Raw genomic sequence first — 18739 nt, 5'->3', positions numbered from 1 at the left:
ATAAATTGGCTCATTAAAAGGATTGAGGATCCTATCACATTGAAGGGCTTTCTTAATCTTGTCTATGGTGGAGGAGGTAACAGTAGAAAGCCGAGGGTGAAGATCAGGGTTGTTATGGTTTAGGGAAGATATACTATGTATGGAAGTAATATTGGGATGTGGTACTGATAAGAAGGGTTGGTTTTTTTTAATGAATTTCGAAGGCGCTCTGGATAAGGGGTGGAGAGGTGGCTTTCTACTGGTGAGGGGTGGTTTCAGTGCAGTAGAGGTTTTTGATTTGGTTGATGAGGCTGGAATGGAGTGTGAATGGTGGATGAAATGAGGAGAAAGGGGAGTGTTCCTTATAGTCGATGTTGTTCTGTATAAATTTAGTGCTTTATTTTATGTGTGGATATGTAATACAACCTTTATTTTGTTATTTTTTTATGATTTTTTGAGAATGGAACAACATTACTTCAAGAATGTAACCCATTTACTTTTAAAATGAAATTTGATAAAAAATAAAAAAAACTTAAAAATGAAATATCATTATTTTGAAATTTAGGGTGCAACACCATTATTTTGAATTAAAAATATCGATGTTACATTTTTGAAATAAAAGCTGTAACGACCCAAATCTGGAGGATTCAGATAGCTAACTGGGTCCCAACTCGACCCGGGGACACTAGGGGCAAAATGGTCATTATGAACCTTACTATATGTTAGGAGTCATAACGATGGCATACCAATCATAATTAACCAAGACGGATTATGAAGAAAAAAAAAATTGATAACCTTGACTTCGGGCTCACCCTAGGCCCCTATGATTGACAAGAGTAAAATGGTCCTTTCTTGTCAAAATCATGGGATGAAGCCTACACTATTTGACAGATGGCTTAAAATATGCAAGTTAGACTCAAGACCAACCCTATTCGGGTTTAAAACGAAAGAGTTGTGGGCGTTCGAAGTTTGGGCTAACATAAGAATAGGGTCACACCACTTTGTGCTTGAGCACAACTATTTGCGCTTGAGCTCAACCTTGTGCTTGAGCACAAATGTTTGTGCTCGAGCTCTGGGACCAAAAATGAAAAGTCCTGAGAGCTGCTCTCAGGATCTCACCAAAACCACCCCAATACTCAAGCACAAACATTTGTGCTCAAGCTCTAGACCCCAATGCTTGAGCACAGACCCCTTATGCTCGAGTATTAACCACCCTGCAACAGACAGTCCTTGGCCAAGGCTTGTGCTTGAGCACTGGCCTAAAAAATAGCCAAATGCTCTTGTAAAACTATGGTATGGGTCAAGCAAGTTGCTTAGGCACCTGGGTGCATTCTCATGGATCAAAATTGTTTTGAAATATGGTCATACACTTGGGTACATTGATAAATAAAGTTTATACCTCAACATTAGACATCAATCTAACACCTATAGAGTCAATAGTTTATTAGCATTTAAATTAATAACAATTCTTCCTCACACTTCAATATACATTAAAAGTGGTCCAATTGACTACAAGTTATAATCGTAGACCCTTACGGTCAGAATTACAGCGCCTTACAAGGAAAAAATACATCAATTAAGCATTTGTTACAAAATACTATAAAGGATGATTCTATCAACTCTGGCTATCCTTAGGAAAGCTCATCATCAACTACGTCCTTGCCATGACCTAAAATTTTTTAATGGAAGGGGTAAGCACGAAGACTCAGTAGAAGCCGCTTAAGGCGTCAACTTTGGACTCCCTTGAGCCGAGCAACATGTAATAAGAATAAAGGAATACTATACATTGGGTTCATATGACACTCAAAATATGATACCAATCTCTATGAAGACAATTATACATTCACATCACAAGTATGCACGAAAATGCAATACAATGCAATGCTCCATATCTCATCCTTGGTCTCTATCGACCCTAACTCATACCGAAAACCGCTAACCGACTTTACTGAGACAATATTGATTAGCTATCCCTGACCTCTATATCGACGATTATTTGGGGCCTAGTAATTAACTTTACGCGTCCTAAACCGGTACGCGCTCCCTCTAGGTCAAAATTAGCACCGGACTCACGAAATCCACTTCTTTTTATAAAATTTCATTTCCAATCCTTTCCAGTTTCCTTTTTCCCGCCATGTCATGCAATGCACTACTTTTCTTACTCTTAGCCTCAATTTCGTTAATATGGATGCAATGGTATATGCATGACATTCTCAACTTAATGAACATATACATGGCATTGATAAGGTGTTGAATACTAGTATAACATTCTCCACAATATAGCAACAAGCATAACATTTTTTCACATAATAAGTGCAAGTAGGACATTTCCATAACGTTTCGCTACAAGCATACTTCTCAAGTAAGTCATGAAAACATAATCATGCTAGCACTCAAACTTAACATGGAATGGAGTATTTCTCACACATAAGTATGCTTGAACACTTAAACATCTCTTTAGCATTTATTTAACAATAATTCCACACTAAGGCATCTAACTAGAGAAAAATGAAAGAACAAGATCATAGTTCTCAATAAAAGGCAAAGTTTAAGGACTTAGAAAACCCCTATCATCATGAAGCCCAACAAGCCCTTAAGCCTCCCAAAATTTGAAATCCTTCCAAGCCCTAGCAGGATTGGTGTCAAATGGTAGCCTTTTCCAAGCTCATCATCTTTCCCTTCATGGTCTTTCTCCAAATCCTACTTTAAACCTTTCAAATTCTAGATTGAAACATGGAAAGTATATGTGTGTATGTATGGATATAGAGAGAGAGAGAGAGAGGGAAAGTTAGAGAAAGATAGTGCTTGGCTGAGAGAATGATGAAGTATGTTGGTCTTCAATTTGCCCTTGTGGTCTTAAGGGTCATGTGTCCACGTTTGAGTGGATTTCACTTTATGCCAAGTTACCATAAAGTCCTTTCTCTTTTATCATAATACCATGCTTGTCCCAAAAATATCTACCTCTAATATATAGATGCATGCATATGTATATGCGTGTGAAATGTCTACAATGCCCCTCAATGCAAATGGCAAAACTGGGAGAAGTTCCCAAGCTTGAAAATCGTTCGACTTCCGAAAAATTCTAAAATGACCCCGTCGATTCTAATTGGCTTAAAATAATTTAAAATACATTTCTAAAACCCTCAGCTCGAAAAATGACAGAAACGGCCCCCATAGCCAGCGTGGCACACAGAACGAGGCACAAAAAATAAATAAAATAAAAATTCAAAAAAATCCAGAAAAATTCGGGACATTATAAAAGCATTTTATTTGCACAACAAGGTACAACATTAAAATTTGGGTTGGAGATCATCTTGGCCAGGTCAACAAATTGTCAGAAGTGTAAACTGAAAATTTTACCTGCTTCTTTTATGTCAATCTAAGGCAAATCGGGAAAAAAACTCCCTTCTACTTTTAATTTGTATCTCAAAATTTTCCTTGACATAGAATCCCCTTAACCATCTATTTGCTGCAAGTGATGTTGTAAGGATAAAAAATATCCCTAAATATAGCCTTAATATAATAGTAGAATTAATACAAATAACTCATTTGGCATAGTGTTGTTAAAATTATTTCAAAAATATCTAAGAATAATTTACACAATTTTTTTAAATCTTTATTTTTTAAAAATTAGAAAAGAAAAGAGAACCTAGAATGAAATCATTTTAAATTAAACCTAAAATAAAAATCATTTTAAAGAAAACTTAAATTTTCTTAAATTTATATTAAGGGATATTTTCATTATTATAAGCATTTTGCAACGTAAAGAATTAGGAAGTTAGTTTGAAAATAATAAAAAAATAATGTAGAAAGATTTTGTGCTCAGATTTGAAAGTGGAGGAGAGTTTGTGAAAAAATAATTCAAGCTACAGTTAATAAAAGTAATAAAAAAATTTATGTGGTCACGTGTGGGTGCTTTAGTCTATGACTCATTATTTCAATTCTTTGACAAATCCATATAAAAGGAATCTAAAAGATTTAAGCATAAGAATCGTAATCAAATCACTCATATTCAAAAACTTGAAAACATGTCAAATCTATGAACATACTGTAATTATTTCATTTACCTTTTATATATGATACTTAATAATTGCCCAAATTAACGGGTCTTATCATTATCATAGTTCTCATCGGTGACAGCTGCAAGGGTGTTTTACTTCTAGGGTTTCTTGTTCGTTTCTCAGTTCTTGTGGGTTTTCTGCATAAATCCATTGGCAACAACCGCAATGTTCAATTTCTGGAGTACCCATTTCCCCGTTGTTCACAAAGAATCGCATTTCAATGTTGACTGTTTGGAGTACCCACTTGGTCCTTGTTCAACAAATATTGCATTTCTGTGAAGGTTTGCTTCATTTCTGTTCCTCGTTTGGAGCCTTTTTTGGGAAAATTTTGGTTTATATATGAATTTTTGATTTCTTAGGCTCTTCATATTTTGTATTGAAACATGGGTTGTGTTCATGGGAAGTGTTGTAAGCGACGCCCACCATCTTCAGATGGTGATGACAGGAGCTTTCAAGAATTGGGTGCAGGTACTGGCGCTGGAACACATATAATTAGGGATGGGTTATTAGATATTGTTTCTGTTCCTTCCCACAACTTCTTATTGGAGTATTCAATCCTCACACAACGAGGGTACTACCCAGAAACTCCAGAGAAAGAAAACCAAGATAGTTTCTGTGTCAAAACACAACTTCAAGGTAACCCAAATGTCCATTTCTTTGGTGTGTTTGATGGGCATGGACTATTTGGTACCCAATGTTCGGATTTTGTTAAGGAAAGGTTGGTTGAAATTTTGTCTAGTGACACTTCACTGTTGGATGATCCTGTTAAAGCTTATAATTCTGCATTTTTAGCAACAAATACCGAACTACATAATAGCTATATAGATGATTCAATGAGTGGTACTACGGCAATTACAGTTCTGGTTGTTGGGGATACCCTATATGTGGCGAATGTGGGTGATTCAAGAGCTGTGATTGCTGTGAAGGATGGGGACCTAATTGTTGCTAAAGATCTGTCTCATGATCAGACGCCGTTCCGGAAAGATGAATGCGAGAGAGTGAAGCTATGTGGTGCCAGGGTTTTAAGTGTTGATCAAGTCGAAGGGCTAAAGGATCCGCGTATTCAATCATGGGGTGATGAAGAGACTGAAGGTGGTGATCCACCTAGGTTGTGGGTTCAAGATGGTATTTACCCAGGGACTGCATTTACACGGAGTGTAGGCGATAGTTTAGCTGAGAAGATTGGTGTGGTTGCTGTTCCTGAGGTGTCAATGATTCAGCTTACACCTAATCATCTATTCTTCGTAGTTGCAAGTGATGGAGTTTTTGAGTTCCTATCGAGCCAAACTGTTGTGGATATGGTATGTGCTAACTAATGACAACATAATACATTAAAATAGGAAATCACTTTAATCCATTGTACCTTTATTTTGTTTCATCAGCATGCCACATTTCATTGAAGTACTGCAACAAGTATTTTTCTTTGTTAATTTCGATGTTATTAAATTATTGAATTTTGAAGGTTTGTTAAGGTTTTGACACCTTTGATATCTTTCTGCTTTTGGTAGTCCACCTCTGGTCTATGGCATTTTCATGAAGGTGCATTTCCTTGCTAATGTAATCCTGAAGGGTTGATATTGTTGTGATCTGAGTGTAAATATTTTTAGTTTAAATTAGGTTCTTCAGTTGAATTCGAGAGTTCATTACTGTGGTGAGGTCCATGGTCACTCGATTGCTTTAATAGTTCATTTTGTCAAGGTCAATCATTAGATCATATTATACTATCTGATAGAGCTAAAATGTTGATGTACTTTTAACTTTGTTGGTGTCAGATTTTGGCTTACTCATTTCTATTTCAGCTGATAAATTTACCTGATTGGATCAAATAGCATAAGGAACAAAATACCAACTTTGACGGCATGTGATAGAATTGTAGAAGTCAGCCCTGAATTTGATATCATTGTCGATCAAGTTTGCTTGTGTCTTAAACACATCTTTGTGGAGCATACACTAGTATAAAGAAATATCAACCCAATTGCCACTCTTATTAGGGAAGAGAAAAAAGCTTTAGTTTGTTGGTGTACATGTATAAGAGAAAATTACAAATTCTTAAAATTGTTATCAAATTGTACTTGAGTTGTATTTTACATTTTTTATTATAACATCTTATTTTATTCAAGTTTTTTTGTTGAGGAATGGAACACCTGGAAAGGTGGTACTCAGTACTCACATGCTATAAGTGTCGTGAACAAGAGACATTCAGATTTCAGAGTACAAGTTTTGAACTTTACATGCGACGTGTAGACAGGAACTTATATAAAATAGATATATATAGGAAGTGTAGGCAGGATAACATTAAAGCTGCTGATAATAGATACATTCAGAATATTGAAGATCTGACAAATGCTTACTTTATTTGTTGGCAACTAGCACATCGGTAGACACTTTGTCTGACACATCTTAGGCACACTCCAAGTCTCCAACACAATTCTTATGTAGTTCAAGCACGTCTTTAGAGGATCATGTTTAACAATATTGAAAACGAGATAAACACACCCAAACTGTTTGACCTTTTTTCCCATAAGAAAAAAAATTTATGTTGCACACATGGACATCACAAGTCAATCATGCAATGGACAACTTTTAATATAGGCGAAAAATACAATTCTTAATTACAGGAATATAATTGGAGAGTAGTAGTAACAGTAGTGGTTGTGTTGGTGGTGGTAGTGTTAAATATAAAATAAAAATCTTTGTGATGTTTGCATATCTTCATCTTCTAGTATAGAAATTAGAAAATTAATCAAAGTTCTAAGAGGTGAACCTTGGAGACGATAAGGTTGAGGTCACAGATTCAAAACAAGAAACAACTTCTCAGCATGCAGAGGTAAGGTTGTGTACATTTCCAGACCCTACAGTGGCGGAAGCTTCCCTTTAATCAAAGTCATGTATTTGTCTTATATAGTACATGTATTTATTTGTATGTTAATGCATCGAAGGTGTCAGTATTGCGCTTTCATAAGATTTGACTTGTTGGAGTATCAATGTTATATTGTATCATTATCGCATGTGCTACTTGTCTACTTGTAACATCCTTAGGTTGCCTGTTTAGTATTACCAACGGATCTGCTGTTAGTTACAGATACTTCAAATAGTGTGAAAGTATGTGAGTCTAACATAAAACAATGTGGGATGTTTGTTGGACAGCTTACATCAGACAAAAACTTACTTGGCATGCCTGCCCAGGAGATAGAAATATATATTTTTAAAAATCCTGACATATTTTGATATATGCTCCTATATTACAATAACATTTGCCATTTGTGGCAGCCCTAGAGGCAGTAATGCGGAAAGATGGAGTTGTCATGTGACAAAACCTGCTTCACCCTGTTAAATCTGCAGTTTCTGATTTCAGTCATTTGAACGAGATAATGAAAATTACCATTATCTTCATTTTGTATTGGACAGTTGATTATATGCTCGGTGTACTTTTACTTGTCCTTTTTTGGTTCTTTGTTGACAGAACTGTTCATCAGCCAATTGAAACCAATAAAATTGCTTTGTTATCATTACCCCTTGACAAAGTGACATTGAATCTTTTAAAGTGCTATTCTATCCTCTGCCATTGAAAGAGCTTTTTGTTGCAGACTTGCTGTTATCCTGTAAGCAGCTCCAATTTCTGCTGTTCAGACATGTATATTGTGTATTAAACACATTTGAATGCTGTGAACCTCTTAATAGGATTTTTAACCTTTGAGGAAGCCTATCCATTTAACGGGAGTTCTATCCAGCTTATATAATCCTTTTTTAATCTCTTAAATTCTTGTTTTACCCTTTATACGGGTTGTTTCCTACTAGCGTTTTTGGCCTATAAGATATAAAGCCATCTGTGTTTCCTCTGATTTGTTTCTAAACACCCTCAGTCTTATATAATCCTTTTTACTGTTCCATTATTATGTTTGAAATTTTTATGTCTTTTTTGTTTGTTTCTCTTTTCCCTTCGGCTTTGTAGGTGAGCAGATGCACAGATTCTCGAGATGCATCTTCTGCAATTGCTGGAGAATCATACAAGCTATGGTTAGAGCATGAAAACCGGACGGATGATATAACAATCATCATTGTACACATAAAAGTAAATTCTGTAAGAATCATTTTGTCTTTCATTGTTGTTCATTTTTGCATGAATCTCACACATTGATTTAGAGTTTGCAAGTAAATATTGTGTCACATGTGGGAATAATAATCAGAAGAGATTCTGCAAGTAAAAATTGTGGCACATGTGGGAATAATAATAATCAGGAGAGATTCTGCAAGTAAGAATGGCGGTACATGTGGGAATAATAATGAGGAGCAAGTAAGAATTGTGGTACACGTGGGAATAATAATCAAAGGAGATTCACATTTTGTATGGGTCCCTCTAGGGGGACCTGCTGGGAATTGCAGCTGATATGTTGGTTTCTATAGGTTTATAGATACCTTGTGATCACTTCATTCTTTGTTATCTGAAAGAGTGCGTGTCTGGAATTGGTTACTGCCATCAGAGTTTATTGAATTTTTTACCAACGAGAACCTAATATAACACCCCCCACCTAGATCCCTCCCCTTTAGAAATAATATCAATTACTAAAAATGAAGGATACATATCCTCTCCGAGCCTTTTCTCCAAGTATCAACAAGTCTACATCAAATGATCAGAAAATAGAAACATACAAAATCGCATTTTGGTTGGGATAAAATTGTGGGTAGTTAAATAATTGATGACATGTTACTTTTCTGGATGTAGCCTTGTGGATGCAAGACGATCCGTTTTCATAAGAAGAATTATAATTTAGAATTTTCCATACTTCCCTGCTAAATTTCTCCTTCTCCCATGCCACTTGCAGAACATAAAACTCTCTGTTGAAGAATTATTATTATACCATATTAGTCCATTTATATCTTTTTATGATGAGCTGATATGTTTTCATATTGCAATAGTCAGGTGTCGATACCACCTACAGTAGTGGTGGAGTTAATATGAAGACAGCTGCACTGAAGACAGGAAAAGGAAGTTCTGATGTATTTCGTTCTCCTTCTGGATCAGAACTTTACCGCTCCGTGAGAAGTGATTTTTCAGATCTGCAGCAGCAGTGTCAACATATTGTATCAACTGATCAAAATGCCGGGATTGTTGTTTCATCTCCTCCACTTCCCAAGCCTTCAGAATTGTGGGTTTCTCATAATTTGTTCTTTACAGACGTACTATATTATTTGTTTCTCATGACATTGTTTTTCCCATTATTTGCAGTGACTGAGCTAACATGAGCACTTAGGAAGTTCCTCACATTTCTCGTTTCTGTTGTCTTCAGATGGTACTATCTGCGTGCCCGTTTTAGGGAGCTTGATTTCATTACTCTTCTGTCAAATAAATTATTAAAATTAAAAATGGAAGGAGTCGGTGGTTTAGCTGACTGTAGAGTTACTAATGATCTGTTCAAACAAACGATATATGGCAGGTAAGGGGGTAAGAGAGGTTGCTGTATCCTACTGGCAGCAGAAGCCATTTTTTATGTGCCCATGCAAGATTTATATTTCCGTTGCTCCGTGCATTCAATATCAGTGACTACAAATTGCACGATATGACCTGCATCATTATGGAGGACAAGCCTGCTAACTCAACACGAATAACAGGGTAATGCAACAAGTTTTGGAGAGTTTCAGTGAGGTTCTGGTCGGAAGTTCGGTGTCAGATGACTCTGATCATTATTTTACCACCATATCTGCTAAAGATGTACGCCAGGAGGATAGTGAAGGTATGCATAATCCACATTGCAAGTTGGAAGAAGAGGTTTCTAACAACGTAATCGGCAGAAAATAGGTTTTATCATATGACAAGTATGAAGAGTAGATTTAGTAATGTCAATGCGATCATTTTTCTGTGGTGGCAGAAAAGAGTATATTGTGATTGCTAAATGTTATGTGAAATATTGGATGGAATGGAATGGTTATGTGTATAGATGGTGTGAGCTTATGGTATAGGGTTTATTCACTTGTGTGGATCAACCCAAACTCCACCCAAGTTTAGTCCAATCCGACCTTCCTAGCTTCCCTATCCTAAACCTATACCAGGTAGAATCTTGAGAGTAAATCCTTCTCCAAATCGCAAACTCAATTTTGTCGAATTCAATTTGTGAATCCTTTTATTCATAACGGGTTTTCATTTAAACAATATATTTTTATTTATAATAAATATGTGGATTTCTCACTGTATTTTTTTAGAAATAAAAAATATACTATAATTTTTTGTATTTTAATGATTACTAATATTATAAATTAGACTAGGATGATACAAACACATTTTCATATTACATGTTTATTATTCCACAAAGTATATCTTATGTTAATGAAATTACATTTTTATTATTCCACAAAATATATAGGTCATTAGCATATGTACAAATATTGAAAATATTTTATATATACACATATATTTAGTAGCACACAATCGCTCGAGGCGCTCCCGAACTGTAGCAAAATTTTTATATTTGCCACCACTCTATTTGGCTTATAGCTCGTTTGATGTTGCTTTTAGAATAAATAAAATAAAATAAAATAAAAACATTTTCGTCATTAGTGTTCAAAAATTGAGGTGGGTGAAAAATATGTTCGGTATTTGGAGACACATTATAATAAATATTTTGCATAATTTAATTATTTTTTAAATTGTTTGGTAACAATATTTTTTAAAACACTTGTATTGTATTGCTAATTTATAATAATATCCTTTAATATAACTTATAATAAAATCCTTTAATATAACGTTGCCATATTTGATAATAGCACTTTAGAAATGGGTTGAAATCGTCTTTTTTTTTTAAAAAAAAAAAAAGGGAAAAAATTGATGGTAAAATCGTGTTTTTTAGCAAGTGAAAAACAATTCCAAACAGACTTTTAGGACAAAATTTTAAATAAATACGCTTTCAACTAGGTGAAAAGCAATCCCTACCTGGGCTTTTAGGGCCAAACTAACTAACTTCACAAAAATTAAACAAGCAAAAGCAAAGGGAAAATGAAAGCTGACGTTAAAATGCGCACACAAACTGAACAAAATGCAAAACAAATAGGAATGGTGCGTTTGAAATAACTTTGAAGGAAAAAAATAAAAAAAAAAACGGACGACACACTGGTTGCCAAAAAGCTACATATATGATACAAGAATTCTCTCACAATAAGAAACATGTCCTGAATTATGTTACGTTGTTCTAACAACTTGCAAAGTTTGTCAGCTTCCTTTGTGACCTTGGTCACCACCCATTCACTACTAGTGTAGTTTGATCCATTGGTTACCAGTGTATCATTCTGTGCAATATTCATTTCATCTTCTAAGTCATTTGCATTGGCAGAATCTTGATCCTTACCAACATTGGAAACAACCACTGATGGAGATTGAGAAGCTTCATGCTCTGAATAACCTATCCTGGAAATAAGGGGGCTGCAGACGACTTCAACCATTTCATCCAGAAATGTAGGAATTTTACAGTCTTTTAGTGCACTCGCAAGTGGTTGAATTCTTGCTGCTGAACTCCAACCTATGCTTGGCAAGTACAACTTCACAGCTTTATATTCATCACTGGACTACTCCAGCAAAGAAATCTCTGGACAAGGCCAACAAGCAGGGTTCGCATTAGCTGCAGCAGCAATTTCTCCCAATGATCGGTCCAGGGCTTCATTGAAGGTTGAGATACAGTGGTTTGGACCCACATCATAAGCATTCATCTCATTAAGCTCCCCCAATGAAGAATTCAAATGGGTCAGAACCACTTCATGTGTTGTAACACAACTCAGAACAGGTTGTAAAGGCGACTCACTTGCCAGCCACTTTAGCCCATCTCTCAATTGCTCGTCACTGAAAAACCCATCAAATCTTTCATCTTCATGGTCCTGAACGAGATGAACCACCAGAAAGTTACTTAGACGTGATTTGTCAATATCATGGAGCCCCAAATTTTCAACCACGGTTGATGAAGAATCCGAATTTTCTTCGAGTCTGCCTCTCAAGATCAAAAGAGGCAAGCAGGAACCAGAAGGTAAAGCCATAAGAAGGTTATGGAGCCTGATCTTTTGGAGCTCCCAAGGAATGCTTTCAGATACAAGGAAAAGAATGGCACTTGCACCTAATACCGCCTCACTCAGATAATCAGTTTTTGTATCCTTGATGATTGACAAACAGCAGGTGAGGTTGCCACCAGATTGGCAAGGAATCCATTTCTTCCAAACTGACAGACCAGGGGACGAGATTACAGGATCGTCATCGTCTTTTCCAGTCGGCATAAGCTTAGAAAGCAACCACGGGTGTGGTGCTAAAGGGGTAGCTTGGCTTCATTGTCCCAGTTTCTCTCCCGCTGGGTTGTCCATCTGAGAACACAAAACAATTTTCCAGCAATGGCATTTCGCTTCTGGGTTCTTTCTACCAAGCTCGCCCACTATCACCTCTGAAACATTGAGCCTTGACCATGATCTTTCATGTTTTTGGTATCTCTCGCTCATAACACGATCAATGTCGAACTCGCCAAACATGCTTGGTCGCTTTACAAGATGAAAAAGGAATTAGGAACTTCAGCAAAACAAAGTAATGTTGAGAAAGATGAACGAGAGAATATGCCCATAGCATGCCATTAATTCTTCAATTCTTATGTATATTATCATATGCAAAGCGATTGAATATCTGTATGTCTTGGCACGGAGGGAGGGGCTTGTAATGGGTGTGTACACAAACATGTATTTATGTGTAGTAGTTAATTATAAATTCACTAAGTGAAAAGAAAAAGGTAATTATGTATTATGCACATATGTTAGGTAAGTCAAACTTCCATCTGCGCGGAAATTCTTGATACAAAAGCACCATCTTGAATTGGGGAAACCAACATTGGATAATGGCCTTATAAAGAAGCCATCTCATGTCTGTCCTAGTTCATTTTCTATCATACAAAGTCAAAAAATTAATTGAAGTAAAACACAGAAGGCACCCTCGATTTGACCTCCACTCCAAGGATTCCACTTCTTTAGTTTATGACGGATAAAATTTCTGTCATTTTGGAATTTTTTTTTTATTTTCAGTGAGTCATTCATGTCTGGTTAAACAAGGCCAAAGTGGCAAAACTAATAAGAATAAATGTCAAACCAAGGTCTTTTGTCTTTAGGATTAGATATTACAACCATGATTCTCCAATCACTACAGACTGCATTGATGTGTGACCATGGGAGATGGCCCAAACAAAGTCATGTATGTATATCTTCATCTTTTGGGATTACTTCACTTTATATATTGGAGAGACAAAAAGATAGAGGGGGGAGGGGACAAGAGAAGCAATAAAATGAAATCCAACAGAAGAGTAAGGAAGGTAATAGAATAACAAAAAGTATATTGTGATTTGGGATTGGTTCATGTTATATATTGGAGAGAAGGTGGGGAACAAAAAGACTTACGTCTTTCCTATGTCGAATTGGTGGACCCAATGAGGGGGAATTTAATGCAGCATTTGCTGCTAACTGCCTTTGCTTACGTAACTGCCTTTTCTTTGAGGAGTGCCGCCTCCATATTCTGACCAAAGAGAAATGCAGGAACAATAAGAAAAAACAGAAAAAAAAAGGAAAAAAAAAAGGTAAAACAAATGCAACAAATTACAGCTGAACGAGTAGGAATAAGCTACAACCTTAAGATTAGTTTTAGTCTTGCCTCAGCAACTTCTTCATCATGATAACTCCTAACATCATTTTCAACTTCTTGGTGTATATCTGTAATATCTGTACGCTCTTCATCATCAAGGTCTTCAGCAAACATAGTTTGCAGTGCTATATTACCCGTAGGAGAATCAGTTTGAGAAGTTGGAAGTCTCTCTTCACCAACACTTCCAAACATAATTTGCAATGGCATTGCTATATTACCCGTAGGAGAATCAGTTTGAGAAGTTGGAAGTTGGGATGAGATAGCTTCATAATCAGGCAATGATATCGATACAGGAGGAGATGAAACATCCTCAACTATCCTTCTCGACCTTTTCAGAAGAACAAGTTTTGAAAGCTTCAATGGGCCTCCCAAGCGTTCATACTGGTCAAGATCTCCTTTCCTCTCTCGTTTAGCTCTCTCTCGCTCTGAAACATAAAACAAGAGGCTAACATGTATTACAAGATTTAGACAAAACTTACTCCAGAAGTCTCCCACATTACTAACAAGGTGCACTAGTTTCTCAGAGTACTTAAAAACTAGATGGAACTTTCAATTGTATAATTCAGAATAGCACTGAACTAGATATAATTTCATATCAAGTTCAGAATAGACTGACATTATCTGTTTCCACAACGGCAGTTTCTTTCTTTTAAAATTAAAAATACGTGGAAAACAATATTGTAACCATTTTTTCACTTTGAGCAGGATGGACAAAATTGGACTGGACCTACGACCTCAACATCGCAGCTCGAAAACAACGAATTTACAGGCTTGCACATTGATCAAAATTGAAAGCCATACCTGGACACGTATCAGGAGGTGACCTAGTTCTTTTGATAGCTGGGAAGTTGCCTGGTAACTTTGGCTGATTACCCCATGGAGGATGAGATAAAGCAGGCCCGCAAAAAACAAACACACAAAAAAATAAAATAAAATAAGGCATAATTAGAGAGATCTGAGGAAAGAAGAGAAACCATATATCACAATCGAAACTATGTAACTGAAGTGCTGGATCAAAAGGAACCAAAATTAAGAAACCAATACGCAACCAATAAAGACCACTAATCGAAAGGAAGGAACACGCAATTAGTGTGGATAGTAAGAGTATGACAAAGAGAAGAGTATGGAACTCTCCTATTTATTCATATTCCATAATAAAGGAACAAGAAATAAGACATTCATGATATACAGTCCATTTATCCATAACAGACGGAACATCTCATTGTTCTATCGTCTAGGTCTTATGATGGGATATTAGAATTACTGTCAGGTCTGTGTGAGCAATCAACCACTGAAGTTACTGGTGATGGGTTCTGGGCTTCCATGACAAGGGAGGATGGTAATGGCAGGTGGGCGGGTGGTCGGCGGCGGCAGCGGTGATGGGTTCTGGGCTTCCATGACAAGGGAGGGTGTTGGCGGACTGAAATGGCTTGAGAGGAGGTTACAGAAGCGGTCAAGCCATCACAACCCATTAACACCATCATATATTTATGTGTTCTTACACTCTCCTCCTTCTTACTCTTTTTTGGATCAGCGATCTTATGAGGCCCAAAAACACTTTAGCTCTGACACTTGCAACCCTTCTCTTAAAGTGTTAAAAACAAGTTTTTTAGGGTTTCTGCAGTTTGCATATAGTTAAAAACAAAAATCACATTCTTGGGTTCTCAAAACCGGATTAACGACTACAATGAAAATTAAAGATTCAAAAGAGAGATCAAATACATGATATATAAACATAAAATACATACATATATACATATGTATATATATATAAAAGAAATACCTGGGAGATGGTTGGATGTGTAAGAACTGACATGGCTGTCTGGTACATCTTCCAGCAAGCCAAAAGGTGCAAACCTTGTTGACCACTGGTCCTCCTCCAAGTCGATCAAAAACTGATCTTCTTGCGTTTATAGCCATACTATACACACAAAATATAGATACAGTTAATCGCATATATATATCGACAGAAGATGCTGTTCAAACACTCAAAAACCCAATCCTAACAAATCCATGAAAACCTAAATGGTTTCTGATCCTTCAATTCCAAAGAGAATCCTGATCTCTCCCATCGCCTTCAATCATTCGGTAACACAAAAGACGAATAAAATAACTTTAAAAGAATCCAAAGCACAGAAATCCTAAAAATCGAAACCCTAAAATCAAAATCCTAAAAATCGAAACCCTAAAAATTGAAAAATTCCAGTTACAGTGATGAATAGAAACCCTAGAAGTTTGAGACGTATAGAATTAGCAAACCTGTATTTTCTGTCTTCGTCGAGAAAGATTGACACTGATAGCTGTGATTGTTGAGGGGTTGAATCAAACAATATTTTGATGGAGTGATCGCAGATAGATCGAACAAGTTGAAATAGAAACTTTGCTAGGGTTTTGGAGAGAGAGGGAGAGGCGGCGATTTTTCTGAAGAGTAAATGGTTTCCAGAATCGGCCTATTGTGTTTGTATCTGATATTTTTCTACACCTATTTATAATTTTATAATAATAACTTATGAAGTGTTCAATAACTTTTAAATATTAAAATGTAATTTTTTTTTTATTTTAAAAATAACATCATTGTATAAATTTTAAGAAATAGAAGACTTTAATAGGGTTTTGGAGAAAGGGAGAGGCGAATTTTTTTGGAGAGCAAATGGTTTCCAGAATGGGCGTATTGTGTTTATTTGCTAGGGTTTTGGAGAGAGGCGGATTTTTCTGGAAAGTAAATTGTTTCAGACTCGGCGTACTGTGTATAAGTCGGCAAATCCTCCTGGAGAGTAATATGTTTCAGACTCGGCGTACTGTGTATAAATAGACGAATTTTCTAGAGAGTAAATGGTTTTCAGAGACTCGGTTTACTGTGATTTTTTTAACTTGATTTTACCCTAATTAAAAGGGTGGTGCTTCAATTTGAACTTTTTTAGGAAAAAATAATGATATATTGAACTTTCGTAAATAAATAAAGAAAAATAAAAATATAAATATAAAATAAGTGTGGCTGTCTGGCCAGGTTTAAAAAAAATGGAGTAGAATACCTCAATAATGCAGTTATTGTCATACACACAGATCACATACAGGGCCAGCCTGAGATTCCAAATATTTTGAGAGGCCCTAGGCGAACTTTCAAATGTGAGGCCCTTAAGTTTCACACGCGCAAAAAAAAAAAAAATTATAAGAGTGCGAAATTTTCATACGATGTTTTCAAATTCTATAGCTAATATAATTGTGCACTAGTGCATTGTGCATAAGACAACTAATAACTACAAATTTATCACCACCAACAAATAATTGTGCGCCTGTGCATCGTGCATAAGACAACTAACTAATAACTACAAATTTATCACCACCAACGAATAATTGTGTGCCTGTGCAGTGTCCATAAGACAACTAACTAATAACTATAAATTTTTATCACCACCAATAAATAATTGTGCGCTTGTGCAGTGTGCTTAAGACAACTAACTAATAACTATAAAATTTTATCACTACCAATAAATAATTGTGCGCCTGTGCAGATTGCATAAGACAACTAACTAATAACTATAAATCTATCATCACCAATAAATAATTGTGCGCATGTGCAGTGTGCATAAGACAGCTGACTAATAACAATAAATCAATCAATTAAAGAGTGAGAACTTTTCACAGGCACAAAATAAAAAATGAAGAAAACAGTTTACTAGAGAACAGAAAACTGCAGCTTCTTTTACATTCATTGTTTATATAGCTACTAAAATTTGATGATTACAAATGACAAAAATATGTGGAGATTAGGTGACTATATATATTATAGGAGGCTGAACTTGTAGTACTGAAGAAGTAGTGGGACTTTTAGGTTATATGTGGCATCCACTATCATATATAGTTTTGTCTTTCACTCTTTATATTAACTATGTTTGCCTTTTTTTTTTTTGGGAACCAATTAACCCTTTCTTGATTTCAGGATGAGGAATCAACTTTAGTAGCAGTGATTGGTTGATCATTGCTACAGAAGACCTGTGCAAATTAATAGAAAAACCATTAACTTTTGTTTTGTTAAAGCCTGCTCTTGATTTCCATGTGTTTGTACATTCTGATGGCAAGTGCTTTGACAGTATTATTAACTGAAATTCTAGCTGAGCCAACTTCAAATAACATCAATAATGGTGGAATGTATCTTCATATAAAAATATAATATATAAAAAAACCTTAATATGGCACTTTTAAGTATGAGCATAATTTAGAGATCGAAAAAGTTAATTATTACCTCAAAGGCTCAACCCACTAGAAGGGATCCTTAATTTTCGTAGGATTGAATGTGAAAATGCAAAAAATTATGAGGAAAAGGGGTATGGTTGCTGCTGTTGTGAGATTGGAGTGGAATTAGGGAGAGGAAAGAGGAAAAATTAAAAATAAAAAATAAAAAGTACCTGCCATAGATTATGGACTCGATCGCTATGAAAGACACATGTAGAAAGGCACACATTTATTAAAATACTAAGAGAACCATAATATATTCATTCAGCTTTTGATAGCCATCACACAGTGACACACACACACAAAAAAAGCCCTAGTTTGGAAGCTACTTTTCACTATTGGAACAAAGGTAAAGGCCCGAATCAAACGAACCAAAGTTAGAACAAATCAAATGATGAGATGAACGAAAGAAAAAAAAACATATATAAAAGATAGATTCATGCAAAAGGAGAGAGAGAGAGAGAGGATGAACATACCTTGTCAACTGAGGCGATGGCGGAGGCTGCGCCCTGCGGAGAGTCCAAGCAGATTGTGTCGTCTGAAACTTGCCCTTACTTTTTTTTTTTTTTTTTCATCCCCTGTAGGCCTCAAAATTTGTCGCCTCTAAAATTTGAGGCCCAACCCAGACGTGTCCTAACTTAATTTTTTTTTTTTCCATCCCCTATGGATTTTGAGGCCCAAGGAGACCGCCTTGGTTGCCTTGGGCCAGGGCCAGGGCCGGTCCTCATCACAAAGATTGAAATTAAGGAGACTTGTTGCATTATGATCTCATCAATTTTTACACAATTTTAAAGTGATTTGACTATTTGATATATGTACT

At 35.9% G+C, this 18739-nt stretch overlaps 2 protein-coding genes across 7 annotated transcripts; one reads left to right on the top strand and one right to left on the bottom strand.

Moving 5' to 3' along the window:
• Positions 1–3993: 3993 nt before the first annotated feature.
• LOC132295227 (probable protein phosphatase 2C 35) lies at positions 3994–10002 on the top strand. 4 transcript variants are annotated; one of them, XM_059793409.1, is made up of 5 exons: positions 3995–5341; positions 7993–8112; positions 8958–9187; positions 9268–9331; positions 9476–10002. In XM_059793409.1, exons 1-4 carry the CDS (start codon positions 4424–4426, stop codon positions 9272–9274), a joined length of 1275 nt encoding a protein of 424 aa, XP_059649392.1. In that variant the 5' UTR covers positions 3995–4423; the 3' UTR covers positions 9275–9331; positions 9476–10002. The 4 variants fall into 4 exon arrangements, with proteins under 4 accessions (XP_059649408.1, XP_059649392.1, XP_059649400.1 ...); XM_059793402.1 differs by having other exon boundaries at positions 3996–5341; positions 7993–8121; XM_059793425.1 differs by lacking the exons at positions 9268–9331; positions 9476–10002 and having other exon boundaries at positions 3994–5341; positions 8962–9153.
• A 1076-nt stretch (positions 10003–11078) lies between these two features.
• Positions 11079–18597, bottom strand: LOC132295178 (SAC3 family protein B-like). 3 transcript variants are annotated; one of them, XM_059793347.1, is made up of 7 exons: positions 18396–18597; positions 16719–16820; positions 15470–15607; positions 14488–14551; positions 13673–14111; positions 13446–13560; positions 11079–12545 (listed from the first exon to the last, which is right to left on the bottom strand). In XM_059793347.1, exons 3-7 carry the CDS (start codon positions 15515–15517, stop codon positions 12339–12341), a joined length of 873 nt encoding a protein of 290 aa, XP_059649330.1. In that variant the 5' UTR covers positions 15518–15607; positions 16719–16820; positions 18396–18597; the 3' UTR covers positions 11079–12338. The 3 variants fall into 3 exon arrangements, with proteins under 3 accessions (XP_059649330.1, XP_059649322.1, XP_059649313.1); XM_059793339.1 differs by lacking the exon at positions 16719–16820 and having other exon boundaries at positions 18396–18596; XM_059793330.1 differs by lacking the exons at positions 15470–15607; positions 16719–16820; positions 18396–18597 and having other exon boundaries at positions 14488–15462.
• Between the last annotated feature and the right edge of the window lie 142 nt (positions 18598–18739).

This window comes from Cornus florida, unplaced genomic scaffold, assembly GCF_030987335.1.
Source record: "Cornus florida cultivar Cherokee Brave unplaced genomic scaffold, ASM3098733v1 CherokeeBrave_3.0.0_Hap2_Chr01, whole genome shotgun sequence".
Lineage (NCBI taxonomy): Eukaryota > Viridiplantae > Streptophyta > Magnoliopsida > Cornales > Cornaceae > Cornus > Cornus florida.
The sequence above is the reverse complement of the archived record's forward strand: the minus strand, read 5'-3'. Positions and strand labels throughout refer to the sequence as shown.

Excerpts from the sequence above, each read along its gene's own strand:
- LOC132295227 (XM_059793402.1), top strand. The coding sequence starts at position 4,424 with ATGGGTTGTGTTCATGGGAAGTGTTGTAAGCGACGCCCACCATCTTCA. Across the intron at positions 5,342-7,992 it reads GCCAAACTGTTGTGGATATG|GTGAGCAGATGCACAGATTC; the intron begins GTATGTGCTAAC and ends TCGGCTTTGTAG. Across the intron at positions 8,122-8,957 it reads TACACATAAAAGTAAATTCT|TCAGGTGTCGATACCACCTA; the intron begins GTAAGAATCATT and ends ATATTGCAATAG.
- LOC132295178 (XM_059793330.1), bottom strand. The coding sequence starts at position 14,629 with ATGCCTTATTTTATTTTATTTTTTTGTGTGTTTGTTTTTTGCGGGCCT. Across the intron at positions 14,112-14,487 it reads ACCTCCTGATACGTGTCCAG|AGCGAGAGAGAGCTAAACGA; the intron begins GTATGGCTTTCA and ends TTTATGTTTCAG. Across the intron at positions 12,546-13,445 it reads CAATTCGACATAGGAAAGAC|CGACCAAGCATGTTTGGCGA; the intron begins GTAAGTCTTTTT and ends CATCTTGTAAAG.